The sequence below is a fragment of the Ipomoea nil genome, unplaced genomic scaffold, assembly GCF_001879475.1.
Source record: "Ipomoea nil cultivar Tokyo-kokei standard unplaced genomic scaffold, Asagao_1.1 scaffold3069, whole genome shotgun sequence".
Taxonomy (NCBI): domain Eukaryota; kingdom Viridiplantae; phylum Streptophyta; class Magnoliopsida; order Solanales; family Convolvulaceae; genus Ipomoea; species Ipomoea nil.
This window is the reverse complement of record NW_017619497.1, coordinates 3897877-3911702: the sequence shown is the minus strand read 5'-3', so window position 1 is coordinate 3911702 and position 13826 is coordinate 3897877. Positions and strand designations below refer to the sequence as shown.

Here is a 13826-nt window from a genome sequence, read left to right as displayed (position 1 = left end):
CTATTTGACTTCATTAAACAATCAATATGAATTTGTGATTAATTAATTTTTTGAAACAACTTATTGCTCCAAATGTTAAAATTCAAAAAAAAAAAAAAAATTCAAAGTAACTTTTTCGATAAATTTTTTGAGAAAGTCATTTTGTAATAATCAACTAACAACTAATTTACTAAACACTTTTCTACAATCAACTAATGTTATCAACTAATCAAACCCACTAACCAAATTAGCTAACAGCCATTTACCAAACACCCTAATATCTGCTCGTACACAATACTCAATTAAAATTATTTATAATTTAATTTTTATAATATTTAATCATTATCAAATTTTAATTCCGTTAATATTTTTTATTCTTGCAATATACCCTAGTTTCACCGTAAATATTCATATTTCTATTTGGTGATATTTCTTAAAGAGTAATGCTATCCTCTCCTCATATCTTTACTTCATTAATCATCCCTCCCTTATTTTAATTTTAAGGAGATTGGTTCTTCTATTTTTTTTTTAAACACTCATGAATCATTATAAGGTAATATTGAGCACCCATTTAGAATGATAATAGATGTGTCAGTATACTATATAGTAGTTGGCAGTTTTATATTTAGTTATAAAGTCAAAATAAAATAATCTCCCTTATTTTAAGGAGATTTCAGCAAGAGGGACATTGGCGGATCTAGGAATACTATTGAGTTGGGGTGAAACCTTTAAAAACTTCAAAACATGATTAAAAATATTTATGATAAAATATGAAATGATTAAAATAAATTGCATTTCATCTCTATTAATATAATATTCATAAATACCTTTTTATTTTAATTAGATCAACTCTATATATTTCTAGATTAAATTGAATACAATGACACCAAGTGGCTTGTGGTCTATTGGTATCGGATTGCTCCCCTATGTGAGATGTCTAGGTTTTGAGCCTTGTTGTAAGCTTAGTTTGTATGGGTGTATCCCCTTCCCTTGTCATAAAAAAAAAAAAAAAATTGAATACAATGACACATAATTGAAAGTACTACATTGATTACATAGTTCATAAATAGTAAATTTTCTTTTTAAAATATTTTTTTATAATTGAATTACAAAACATATTTAGAATTAATTAATTAATCAATTTAAATAGTTATTATCATACATAACACATTATAACTCTCACAATTAATATTTAAAAAAACTACAATTAACATGTAGTCAATAAGTTTTGATCACTAAACCGTTTAGAACAACAAAAAACTTATTACCAACTAAGCTACTTTAATCCTTAATAATTGAGTTAATACCCAAAATCGTCCTCGACTATAGTGGTTTTTCTCAATTTCGTCCTAAACGACTTTGGTGACCTAATATCGTCCCAAACTTTTATGTTTCGCTCAATTTCGTCCCATACTTTTGTGTTTTTGCTCAATTTAGTCCCTCATTTGTTATTCTATCCATTTAGTGTTAAATAAATAGACAATTAAGTAATTTTAATATTGGCATCTCTTTACTCATAGACATGTGAACTGCAAAATCCTTTTTTTTTTTACGAATTAGTCACAGAATTACTCCTAAAATTGCGAATATAAAATTTAATTTGCAGGTTCGCGAGTAATTCTGGGTGTAATTCGTACAAGAAAGAGGAATTTCGCACTTCACAAGTTGAAAGTAAAGAGAGATCAATATTGACATTACTGAATTGTCCCTAAATTTAACACCAATTTGACGGAATAACAAATGGAGGACTAAATTGAGCGAAACACAAAAGTCTGGGACGATATTAGGTCACCAAAGTCGTTTAGGACGAAATTGAGAAAAACCACTATAGTCGAGGACGATTTTGGGTATTAACTCCTTAATAATTTGTTTTGGTATAATAGTGTATCATCTACTTCTATTTAAAAAAAAAAAAAAAAAAAATCTACTATATTTACACATACACACACACATAAAAAGGGGTAGGGTGGGGGAGGGGGGCAACTGCCCCTATTGCCTCCCTCTGGATCTGCCCTGAAGAGGGAAATCTTAGGCAGTAAAAAAATGTGAAATAAAAAAGAAGAAGAAGAGAACGCTTCATGCTCCATATGTTTTTATCTCCTAGAATATCTCATTAATATTACTCAATTAAATGGAATATTAAATAAAAAAATATTAAATAATTAATGTATTTTTATTGGTAAAAATAATGATTTAACTTTTTCTAACATAAGCAATAAAAAGAATTATGTAAAAAGTAGAGGATCGCATCGCATTTTCGTTTCTTAAAATTTGTAAATTTTCGTCGTAAGTTTTTGTTTACATTTGACCATTTTCACCAATAAACATTAAAAAATAGAACAACGTATTTAGCCATTATTCTCACATTTTGATCTATTGTTAGAGTATTTCGAACCCTTCCACACCCACCATCTCCAAATCTTCAAGTGCTCTCAAGGACCTATCATTTATGATATTTGTGGTCTTCTTGATGTGATATGGAGACTTAATCAACTTCTTTTCCTCCACCAGAAATTAAAATAAAATAAAATTGAAAAAATATATACAAAAGCATATTACATGAACCCCATGATGGGCCCCTTCCTCTTGACCAGAAGAGTGTTGGGTGTAGAACCTGGTTTGTGTAATTAAATGTCCCTTTTTATGGTATGAAAGGAGCAATATATGTATCGTTTTAAAATTGAAAGATAATATTTACACCACTAATAATTTAAGAGTGACATTGATAATTGATATTTATAAAAGGGCGTAAATTACAAATTTTTCTTTAAAAAATCATATATTCTAGATGTTTATGAGAAATTTTCTCGAAGTAGACAAGTTGAGAAGTGTTAAATTTAGGTGAAATTATCCCTATCATACCAAATAGTTTAAGGACCAATGAAAGGGTCTTTATCACCTGAGAAAGTTCCAAGAAAATATACCACCTAATTTACTACGTATTTTGCAATTGCAAGCTTCATCTGAAAATAATCTTTTCTAATCTTATGAAGAAAAGTATTCTTTTATTTTTCTTGATCTAAGTGAGAACCGGTGATTTTTAAGGAGATTAGTTACATTAGTAATATAATCCTTCATTTCGCTTAAAATGATTTAATTTTGATTCTTATGACTACAAATATTTTTTGCCATATGACATGTAAATTTGCTTATTATAAACAATATGCATCGGTCTATAGAGATATTATTCCTTTAATTAAAACTTTTATGTAAACAACCATTCATTGGCGGAGCCGAGGGAAGTGGGGGCAACCGCCTCTCCCACCCACCTCACCCCTTATATATATAGCAAATGTTTAGATATAAATAAATAACATAGATATATATTACTCAAAGATGAAGTGTTTAATTAGACGGTTAAGCATGTATGTGTTGTAGTAGAGGTTAAGAGGTTGAATATTTTTGCTTGATCAATTATATTGTTTTTTTCTTCCGTCCTCACTGGATGAAATTTCTGGTTCTGACAACAACCTAACAATAATAATAAGTAGTTTACAATGTTGAATATTAAGGAGAAAAAGAGAAAATGTAATTTATGAATATATCCCTTATCAAAAATTTAAAAATATTAATGATAATTTAAGAACGAAAAACACCACTTTGAAAATATTATAGGAATTAAAATAGACATGCCTATAACTTAAAAACTTAGTATATATTTTGAGTATACCTCAAGAATTAACAACCTTTTTTATTTGAAAAAATAAATATATGAAGAATGAAATTTTAGTATCATAGAAATTGAATAAAGGAAATTTTCATATTCTATTATTTATTTAATAAGAAATTTTAAGGAAAAACTTCAATTGAAATACTTAAGGCACCTAAAGAAAACATTTTCTTTCTCATGTTTTAAAAATTGAAACTCAAAAGAAAAAACTCTTCAATAGCATTTAGCAATTAGCTAATAAATTATTGTGTTAATAAATAATTAATAGTTGATTGTGTAAGTTGTTTTGACTAGTTAGTAGTATTAGCAATTTGTAAAATGTATTTGATAAATTAACTATTTATTATTAGCGGATCATATACAAAATGACTATAAAAGACTTAGTCTATTATTTTATGAAAAATTCTTCTATGAAACCGTCTCGCGGGTTTCAATCCGTGAAATGGGTTAGGTCATGAGAATTTGGGTCTTATTTATATGGACTTAGTAATATTATTTAATGCAAATTATATATTATAGTTTTCCTATAATCTATTATATATATATATATATATATATATATATATATATATATATATATATATATATATATATATAGGGAAGGGTTCAAGTGCGGGTATAGCTTCCCGTGCGGTTGTGCGGTTAGATCTGAGCCGTTGATCAAATCTAGATCAACGACTCAAGTTAATGAAAATTAAAAAAAAAAACGCATGTCTGGAAGTAAGAAGCACCTTTAAGTATTAGATCTTAAGCACAAACTTACGCACATTAAGTACAAAGCACACGCACATTAAGCACCACCTCACGCACATTAAGCACAAAACCCACGCACTTTAAGTATTAACTCACAGACCTTAAGTTTCAACAACTACTGACATTAAGCACAAACTCACGCACATTAAGTACAAAACCCACGGACATTAAGCACAACCTCACGTACGCACATTAAGCACAAAATCCACGCACTTTAAATATTAACTCACAGACCTTAAGTTTCTACAACTACTGACATTAATCACTAACTTCACACACATTAAGCACAAACCCTACGCACATTAAGCACAAACTCCATTCACATTAAGAACAAATCTCACGCACCTTAAGCACAAAAGCCCACACTTTAAGTTTTAACAATTACTCACATTAAGCACAACCTCACGCACATTAATCACAGCACCGCTCACCTTAATTTTGACATAGATGCAAAAATTACAAAATTACCACCACGTTTTTTTTTATTTATTTATAATTTTGATAATCCTGGACGTTGATTTAAGCGAGATGAATGACCCAGATTAAACCGCACAACCGCACATGTACACCCTAACCGCACCCGAACCTAATTATATATATATATATATATATATATATATATATATATATATATATATATATATATATATATATAGAGAGAGAGAGATTGAGGATCAAATGAGGACGCATTCTTAGGTGAGGACGTGAGGACTAATCTTATGCGTTTGGTTTTTTATTTTGATGGCCCAGATTTGATGTCCTAAGATGACATGGATTGATATTTTTTGTTAAAGTTGGGTAGTAGTGTCTTTTTTTATTTTTTTAAAGTGTGAACGCATGTGTAATCATTGCCTTAATTGGTTTCCTATTTTTTTGGATCACCACCGTCGCGATTTCTTCACCATTGATTGAGTGTTCGCCCATGCAATGTAATCGGTATTTTTTTTTGTTTTTTCGCTCGTTCTTTTGAATATAATATTGTCTATATTTGGATGATCGTGTATATGTACAAATGCCTAGATAGTACGATTGTGCATTCGTGTGTGCTGGTTGTGCAACCTAGTGTTGTAAGTTGTGCACTGTGGGCTGGTGAGTTGTGCATTACTGCACATATTTTAGTGCATCGTAGGACATTGAGATGTCCACTGTAGGATTTTTAGGTGGTGTTTGAATGCACAACTTTAGACTTACTGATGCACAATACTTTGTATAGTAATGCACAATATTTTGTATAGTAATGCACAGATTCTAATTTACCCATAAATTTATATTTTTATATATTTTAAAGGGATTTGTTTCCTTAATCCGTGTGATTTGTTCCTTTTAATCTCAGTCATGCTTTTATTCTGATTTAATGGTCTAGATTAGTCCTCACGTCCTCACCTAAGATTATGTACTCACTTGATCCTCACCCTATATATATATATATATATATATATAAAAGGTTTAAAGTATTAATTATATTTACAATTTTGCTATGTAATGACACTTTATTTCATGCAAATTAGATATTATAGTTTTTCTATAAAGTACCACATTTATGATATAAAGTAAGAAAAATAGTCAAATACGTCCATAAACTTTACACGGAAGAACAATTAAACACTTAAACATGTCTTTTTGGTGCATCTAAACTCAATAGTCAGTTATTCGCCTATAATAACCTGTCGTTAAGATTCTATCGACAATTTTGGTAATCCGCAACTGTTCATCGATCGTCATTGTCATTGAAGAAGAATGCGACAATTTTAATTGAATTGAATTTGATCAATTTGATTTGATTAAACAATTAATTAACCGAATTTGCACACTCATACGGTGAATGGTCCACCAATCACCCAATTTCCACGTAGCCAATAGAAATGGAGGACGCGTAGTCGGAGGTTAGAAGATTCTCCCGTTTTGCCTTCAAATTTTCACCTCTTTTTTTCTTCTCTTAAATTATTCAATCATTAATGTTATTCCCTGTTTAGTAGAGATTAATTAGAGAAATAAAGAAAGAAAGAGACCCCTTTCTGTTGTTTGAATCGGTCAGCACATGGACTTTCCTACTTTCAGATCTACACCGCTCACAGGCAACGTCTTTGTACGGTGGAGATTGACACCCCCTTGCAAAAATACAAACACCTTTTTTTTTAGGATAAATACAAACACTTATAATTCTTTTTTTTTTTTAATGCTACTTAAACACAGAGTTAATAACACCTCTACTAAGGCTCGAACTTACAACCTCCCATATGAAAATCCAACCTGGATGCCATTTGAGCACAAGGTGTTTAGCAAACACTTAATATTCTATTTCTCACAACTTTTATTATTTTTAGGCCTAGTCACAAATTTTATTTCTACCCTTCCTCATAAATTATGAGATTATTATATTCTCAGGTTCGAACAGTTAGAATAGACTCGCATCTTCGTTTTATCCACACTCAATTTTTGAGTCATACCATCTACTATTGACATTAAAAAAATAATGAATTTATACATTATTTTAAACTACAAATAGTTATAAATTTGTTTAGTGGAGTAAGGGTAGCTTAATGGCTCTCAACTTTCATTTTCTAACTTAACTATTTTTTTACTCCAAAGTATATATATATATATATATATATATATATATATATATATATATATATATATTTTTTTTTTTTTTATGATGTGTGGATGAGGATACGATATCAAAATTATTTGCTCAAAAATCTATTTATATGAAGTATATATGATAATTATGTGAGTTAAAAATGTTCATGTTATCACAAGTGCATTGTAATGTTGTGTGTGGTGATTCTCGAGATATCGAGAATGAGTTTTGACAAGTCCGTGTGTTGTGTAAATGTGTGACTTGGAAATTTTGGGTGTTATATATATTCGTATATTGAGAGTTGTACGCTACTATATTATGAATTTAAAACTATTGTGGAAAAATTATGTCTTTGAAAAATTATTCATATATTGAAAAAATTGTATATTTTGTATAAAGTGTATTTGGAGAAAATTATATATTTTGGAAAAAATGTTATTTTTGGAGAAAAGTATCTTTTTCTTTTTTAAACTTTTAACTAATTAATTTTCAACTTTCAATTAGATTTGTCAAGTAGAGTCTTTATAATGTTCTTCTCTCAAAAGGTTAAATCTCCAACCCTAAAGGTCTCTCACACTCCAAAACCCCAAAGACCCCTCACACCCTCATACCCCGGAGCATAATCTCCCCCACACCCCAAAGCACAATCTCCACATTGTAGCTGAAATGTTGAGCTAAGCTCATTTAGGTATTTGCCCAAGGTGGGCCAAATGTCTTTATAATGTTCAAAAGTAATCCAATAAATGTGAGTAAAATGTTGAGCATATACAAAAAATAAGATCCATGGATTTTTTTTGTCTCCTAATTATATTGCAAAGATTTAGAGAAATTGGGTGGGGGATTTGAATTGGTCAGCACTAGGCATGTTTGGACCTTCTTTTCTTACGCCTCTCTATCTCACTATTACACTTATATTTCTGCTATGACCAAAGACTAGTCCAAGAAGAAAAACTCGGTTTCTCCAGTCAAACTTCAAACTCTTGCACTCATTGCACCAATTTTTTTTAAAAAAAATTCCACAGCCCTTTTTGCTATATAATAATCCCTTTCAAAATGTCACTCTTTATATTCACATCCTTCATTCTCCTTCCTCAGCACTCTTCATTCCATCCTAAACTTGCCTCCCAAACCGTACAACTTGTTGAGTCTTGAATCCGAATCCGAATCCAACTCTGAACCACAAAACCGAACCCATTATATTTCTGTGATCACCAGCTTGGAATGAACTAGCCCTTTGGTCGAAATGGACAGCGCTTATAATGGGGAATACAAGGCTCTACTCAATGAGTTAATCCAAGGGATGGAATGTGCAAAGCAGCTAAGAGTTCACCTCAACTCTGCAGCTTCTTCTGAAACCCAATACTTTTTTGTGCAGAGGATACTCTCTTCTTATGAGAAAGCCCTGTTGATTCTCAAATGGAGGTTGGTAGGGCAATCCCACCCAGTGCCACCTCTGCCAGGTGCCCCTGAATCTTCCATGTCTCTCGATGGGAGCCTCGACATTAACAACAACAACAACAACAGTTTTAAGGAGGAGCAGCAGGACTACAATGTATCAAAAAAGAGGTACATACGCCTTATTCTGTCTCTCATTATATGATCAAGATTCTAGATGTGCTAATTCTAATAATGCAATTTCTTACCTGTTTCTTTGTTGGCTTGCAGAAAGGCCATGCCAACATGGACAGAACAAGTAAGAGTTGGCGCTGAAAATGGCCTTGAAGGCCCCACAGAAGATGGATATAGTTGGCGAAAATACGGGCAGAAAGACATTCTTGGAGCTAAATATCCCAGGTGAATACTGCATAGTGAACTCCATTGTTCTGCATGAAAGTTATGAAAACCAATGATTATTAGACCAAGATATATACACACATGCAGGGGCAACTCTAGTCACGGGCTGTTGACTTGGTAACCAGATGCTAAGAATTTTCATGTTTGCAGGAGCTACTACAGATGCACGTTTCGCCTAATGCACAACTGTTGGGCAACTAAGCAAGTGCAGAGATCTGATGATGATCCAACGGTATTTGACATCACATACAAGGGGGCACATACCTGCAACCTAGCTCCCACCACCTCAGTTCCCCCGCTGAGATCGCCTGAAAATCAACAACTCGAACAAATCCATCACCAAAACGAGAGTCTCCAGGCAATGCAATCAAACCAGATGCTAATGAACCTGAGAGCAAACCTGAGAGTGAGCACAGATGGATTGGACACAAAGGAAACTGCATTCCCCTTCTCCTTCCCTCCAACCTTCTCCGGACTTACAGACGAGAATCAACACTTCCAGAGCTCACAGGTTGATGACAATGCAGTGGCATTGGGCACATACTCACTCTCCTTTGTTTCCCCCACCACTCCCGACTCGAACTACTTCTCTGCTTCACAGCAACACACAAATGCCTTCAAGGGAGTTCATATTTCCTCAGCCAACACATCATCAACAAACTCTCCAATTGTGGGCTTGGACTACTCACTTCACCCTGCAACTTTAGACCCAAATTTCCCATTTGATACCTTGGAGTTTCTCACATGAAGATCTCAGTTAGACATAGCAGTAATGAAAACCAATAAAGACCACATTTGGTGATTTTTGCCACCAGAGATTGAAGTTTAGTTAGAACAGTCAAAAGGCCTGTTGTATACTGATATAAATATCAATTTTGTGCAAACTAAATTAGAACTATTAGGGCTGTCAAATGTTCAGGACCTGTGTACTGATATATATATAATTAAATTACAAATGTTCTTAAAAATCTGTATAAAATTTAGATTCTGATTAAATTAACAATCATAAATTGAGTCAAATTTCAATCTATCAACCGGTTAGACTAACAATTTCATTTGAGCAATCACTTTTCTTTTCATCTCTTCCATAGCTGAATCGAGCTTCTCCAGTTCTTCCATACTCATCTCTTCCACCTTCATATCATCATCTTCATCATTTAAATCTTCATTACTCGCCACCACCACCACACCACCATCTTCTGGAACCTTCTGAGCATCGCTCTCTGCGTCATCGTCATCAACACTACCCCGATCATTGCACGGCTGACCATTAGCGTCGTAGCTATTGTGGCGAGCCAATACAGCATTCACGGAAGGATGTCCGAAGGCGAATGCATTGCCGGCTAACGAGAAAGTTATCACGGCGGCCTCCGCGTTGCAGCGCTTGCAGAGCTCGCTGGCTTTTTTGAACAGGCCTTGGCGGCGCTTGGTGAAGGTAGTGTGCCTCTTCGCCTTGTCCTCTATTCTCTTGATTTCCACCTTCGTTCTCACCATGATTAAATCCTCCGGCCTTCGGCTGGACGGTGGCGGTTAAAAACGCAGCTTTAAAAAACAAAACTAGGGTTTGTGTGAGGAAGAAACTCTACCGCACAAGAACTAATATGGAAGTAGACATGTAAGGAGAGGAAAATACTATAGAGACGGATTAGTATCCCTGGATTTTCTGAATCTTATCTGGCCCTTCCCACAGTTACCATTTTAGTTTCAAATTAATTTAGTAACTAAAAATTTTACTTTAAATATCTGTTTTTTTTTGTTTTTTTTTCTGAAAACCACCATTGGAAAAATTAGATAAGATTTGTTCAAAGTTTAGCGTAATTGATTTGTTCAAAATTTAGCGTAATTAATTTGTCACCTAACTTAAAAGGTTATGATCAAAGACGGTACTGTGGGAGTTCGAAGGTCTGAATTGACTATGACTGGTGGGCTGCACTCGCACAATTTTCCTTCACAGTTACTCTAGGGGCCGAGGCAGTGGAAATCTATACTATATATAAAAACAAAATCCTGAAATTTTAACTTCCCTCCCAATTCCTAAAAAATCTCTATTCCTAATAAAATATATTGATTTCTACTTTCCCATTTGTACAATAATTCTGCGTTAAAATTCTATTCTAATATTATAAAATAGTGTAATACAATCTATACTATATATAAAATCAAAATCCTGAAATTTTAACTTCCCGCCCAATTCCTAAAAAATCTCTCTTCCCAATAAAATATATTGATTTCTACTTTCCCATTCGTACAATAATTCTGCGTTAAAATTCTATTCTAATATTATAAAATAGTGTAATACAATCTATACTATATATAAAATCAAAATCCTGAAATTTTAACTTCTCGCCCAATTCCTAAAAAATCTCTCTTCCCAATAAAATATATTGATTTCTACTTTTCAATTCGTACAATAATTCTGGGTTAAAGTTGTAAAGTGTCAAAAGTTCGGCAATGCATAACTTTTGACTCCGTTGTCCGTTTTGGACAAATGTTTTTTTGAAATTGCGTATTTTTTCGAGATCTATCCACCGCAAACTGCCGTAGGCGGTTTGGCCCACCAATTTCTAAAAAAAAATACTTTATTAAAGAGTTTCTAAGAAAAAACTCTGAGAACCTTATGTTTTATTAATGAATTTTTAAAATTTTTAATTAAACAATTGTCCCGTGCATTATTTAATAATCTTTCTTTATAATTTGTTAAATTATTTAATTATGGTAAATTTGGGAATAATTAATGATTGTAATAGAAATCCTACAAAAATATAGAATTGAACAATATTTAATTATTGTTATATTATTATTGTGACTCACGGAATACAAGAGTTAATGTCATTTTTGGTCCTAGACTTATTGGGGTATTGACACTTTTCATCCTCCATAATAAAAATTGCCACTTAGTAGCCACTGTTATTGATCGTTGGACAGTTTTGATCATCCGTCAATGACGCCGTTTGTTGACCGTGAATTAGAAGGGTTTTTCTGTCTTTTTTTGTTCTAATCCTTGTATTTCTCCATCCATTGGTCACTGCTACATCCATTTCTTCAAACTGAGGTTATCCGCTTCAGTCCTTTCTAACATTAAGAAACGATCTTCACCCAACTAACAATCACGAATTTTACATTTGACATCAATCTCAAGATAATGGAAACAAGTGCAGTTGGAATAGAAAGGGCGTTAGTCCATGCCTGTGGAAATTTTGTCGAGCATACAACATAACTAGCAAAGTCAGGAATATCACCCAACCCCTCCCTTAACCTTTCTGCATCAACTATAATAGGTATGCCCCTACTATTTGCCTCCTGCACTACAATCAAAGCAGTCTCATGCAGCCTTCCATCTAAGTAGACAATATTTACTCCAAGCGCTGAAGACAATTTTGATTTGGGTATGTAGACCCTTAGATATCATGGGTGGATATCCTGGAGTGAAAATGCACGTGCGAGTTTTTTTTTTTTTGGTTGTCAACAATGACATATGTGAATGGTGAGTTTCCTCCTTTGGACACCACCATAAAAGATGTATCAACACCATCCCTTTCAAGCTCATCAAGTATTCTTTCGCCATGGGAGTCATCAGTAACCTTAGATATGATCCTTGGATTAAGACCAAGACGAATTTTATCATCCGGGTTTAGTTAAAGCATTGCCAATGTTACCACCTCCTTGAACCTCAAAGCTGGTGCTCCGAATTTTATCATCCGGGTTGGGGAATGAAGCTACAACAGCCAGGAAGTCAACACCGGCCATTCCAACAACTCAGACAATGCAATTTTTGGGGAGCGGCGGATTCCACATTTTCAGCTTGAAACTTCAATGAATTTCAGGTAGAATTACATAGTTTTTGAGGTTGTGCACCAAGTAGTTGTGGTCAGAGAGAGAGAGAGAGAGAGAGAGAGAGATGGGAAGGATATTTGTGGTCAATATGGAAGGGAGGACTTACAGGTGCAAATTCTACATCACGCCATCTACAACTACAACTGCTATTTACCATAGGAGGGTTCGCCGACCTGCTGCCCTCTCTGCTTCGCCGGAACCAAAAACCACCGGTGAAGGCCCCAACCTCGCCGGATCTGTTGCTGCACCGCCAGATCTGCCTTACTGGTCCGTCGCCGGAAGGAGTTACTGCCTCGTATGCTCGCCGCCGTACCCACAACTCGCTGGAGAAGAACCTCGCTACTACTCACTACCGACGGTTACTACTTAGCCGCCAAGTCTCGCCATCTCGCCTCACAGGAGTCACAGCAGCGCTGGTCTAAACAAGATTATAAGAATAAGACATAAAAAGACAGAAAAGCCCTTCTAATTCACGGTCAACAAACGGCTTCATTGACGGAGGATCAAAACTGTCCAACGACCAATAACAGTGTCTACTAAGTGGTAATTTTTATTATGGAGGATGAAAAGTGTCAATGCCTCAATAAGTCTAGGACCAAAAATGTCATTAACTCCGGAATACAATACAAGAATATTTAATTATGGTTATATTATTATTGTGCCTCACGACCATTACATACTAATAGTACTTGAAAATAAATTAATAATAATAATAATATAATAATATAAGTGGTAATAATAATATCTAAAAGTAATTAAGTGTTAATAATAATAGTAAGAATATTAACGTAAGAGTTGTAACATAGAATAAATTGTAATAATTAATAACTATAGTCTAGGATTAAATTTGGAATTGTCAGAAAAGATAAACGACCTCGGGTGAAATTAACTCTTAAATAATTATATATCGATTTAAATATTCTTCATATATTACAACAATTCCATTCCGTGCATCGCACGGGTGAAAATACTAGTTTAGAATAAATTTATAATAAATCCCTCTCTTGTTACATTGTAATATCTGTAATATCTGTTCAAACATACTTTCTCAACCTAGTGAAACACAAAGAGTCAACACCTCAACTCATGACCTCCCACATAAGAGAGGTCACTACATGTCATCTAAGCACAATGTGCAAGAGCTTCTTTGTTAAATTCACAGAAATTAAACTCTCAATTTTTTTTTTTATATATATATTATACTAGTTGGCAATG

The 13826-nt window shown here is 33.4% G+C and overlaps 2 protein-coding genes across 2 annotated transcripts; one reads left to right on the top strand and one right to left on the bottom strand.

The window, feature by feature from the left end:
* The first annotated feature begins 8053 nt into the window (after positions 1–8053).
* On the top strand, positions 8054–9675 carry LOC109165887 (probable WRKY transcription factor 53). Its single transcript, XM_019314864.1, has 3 exons — positions 8054–8549; positions 8649–8777; positions 8928–9675. Exons 1-3 carry the CDS (start codon positions 8227–8229, stop codon positions 9523–9525), a joined length of 1050 nt encoding a protein of 349 aa, XP_019170409.1. The 5' UTR covers positions 8054–8226; the 3' UTR covers positions 9526–9675.
* A 7-nt stretch (positions 9676–9682) lies between these two features.
* LOC109165888 (agamous-like MADS-box protein AGL61) lies at positions 9683–10438 on the bottom strand. Its single transcript, XM_019314866.1, has one exon. The coding sequence runs from the start codon at positions 10269–10271 to the stop codon at positions 9816–9818; it is 456 nt and encodes a 151-aa protein (XP_019170411.1). The 5' UTR covers positions 10272–10438; the 3' UTR covers positions 9683–9815.
* Positions 10439–13826: the final 3388 nt, after the last annotated feature.

What these genes read in the sequence shown, in the direction of transcription:
- LOC109165887 (XM_019314864.1), top strand. Translation starts at nt 8,227, where the DNA reads ATGGACAGCGCTTATAATGGGGAATACAAGGCTCTACTCAATGAGTTA. An exon ending in TACAATGTATCAAAAAAGAG is followed by an intron (nt 8,550 to 8,648) that starts GTACATACGCCT and finishes GTTGGCTTGCAG; the next exon opens with AAAGGCCATGCCAACATGGA. An exon ending in CTTGGAGCTAAATATCCCAG is followed by an intron (nt 8,778 to 8,927) that starts GTGAATACTGCA and finishes TCATGTTTGCAG; the next exon opens with GAGCTACTACAGATGCACGT.
- LOC109165888 (XM_019314866.1), bottom strand. Translation starts at nt 10,271, where the DNA reads ATGGTGAGAACGAAGGTGGAAATCAAGAGAATAGAGGACAAGGCGAAG.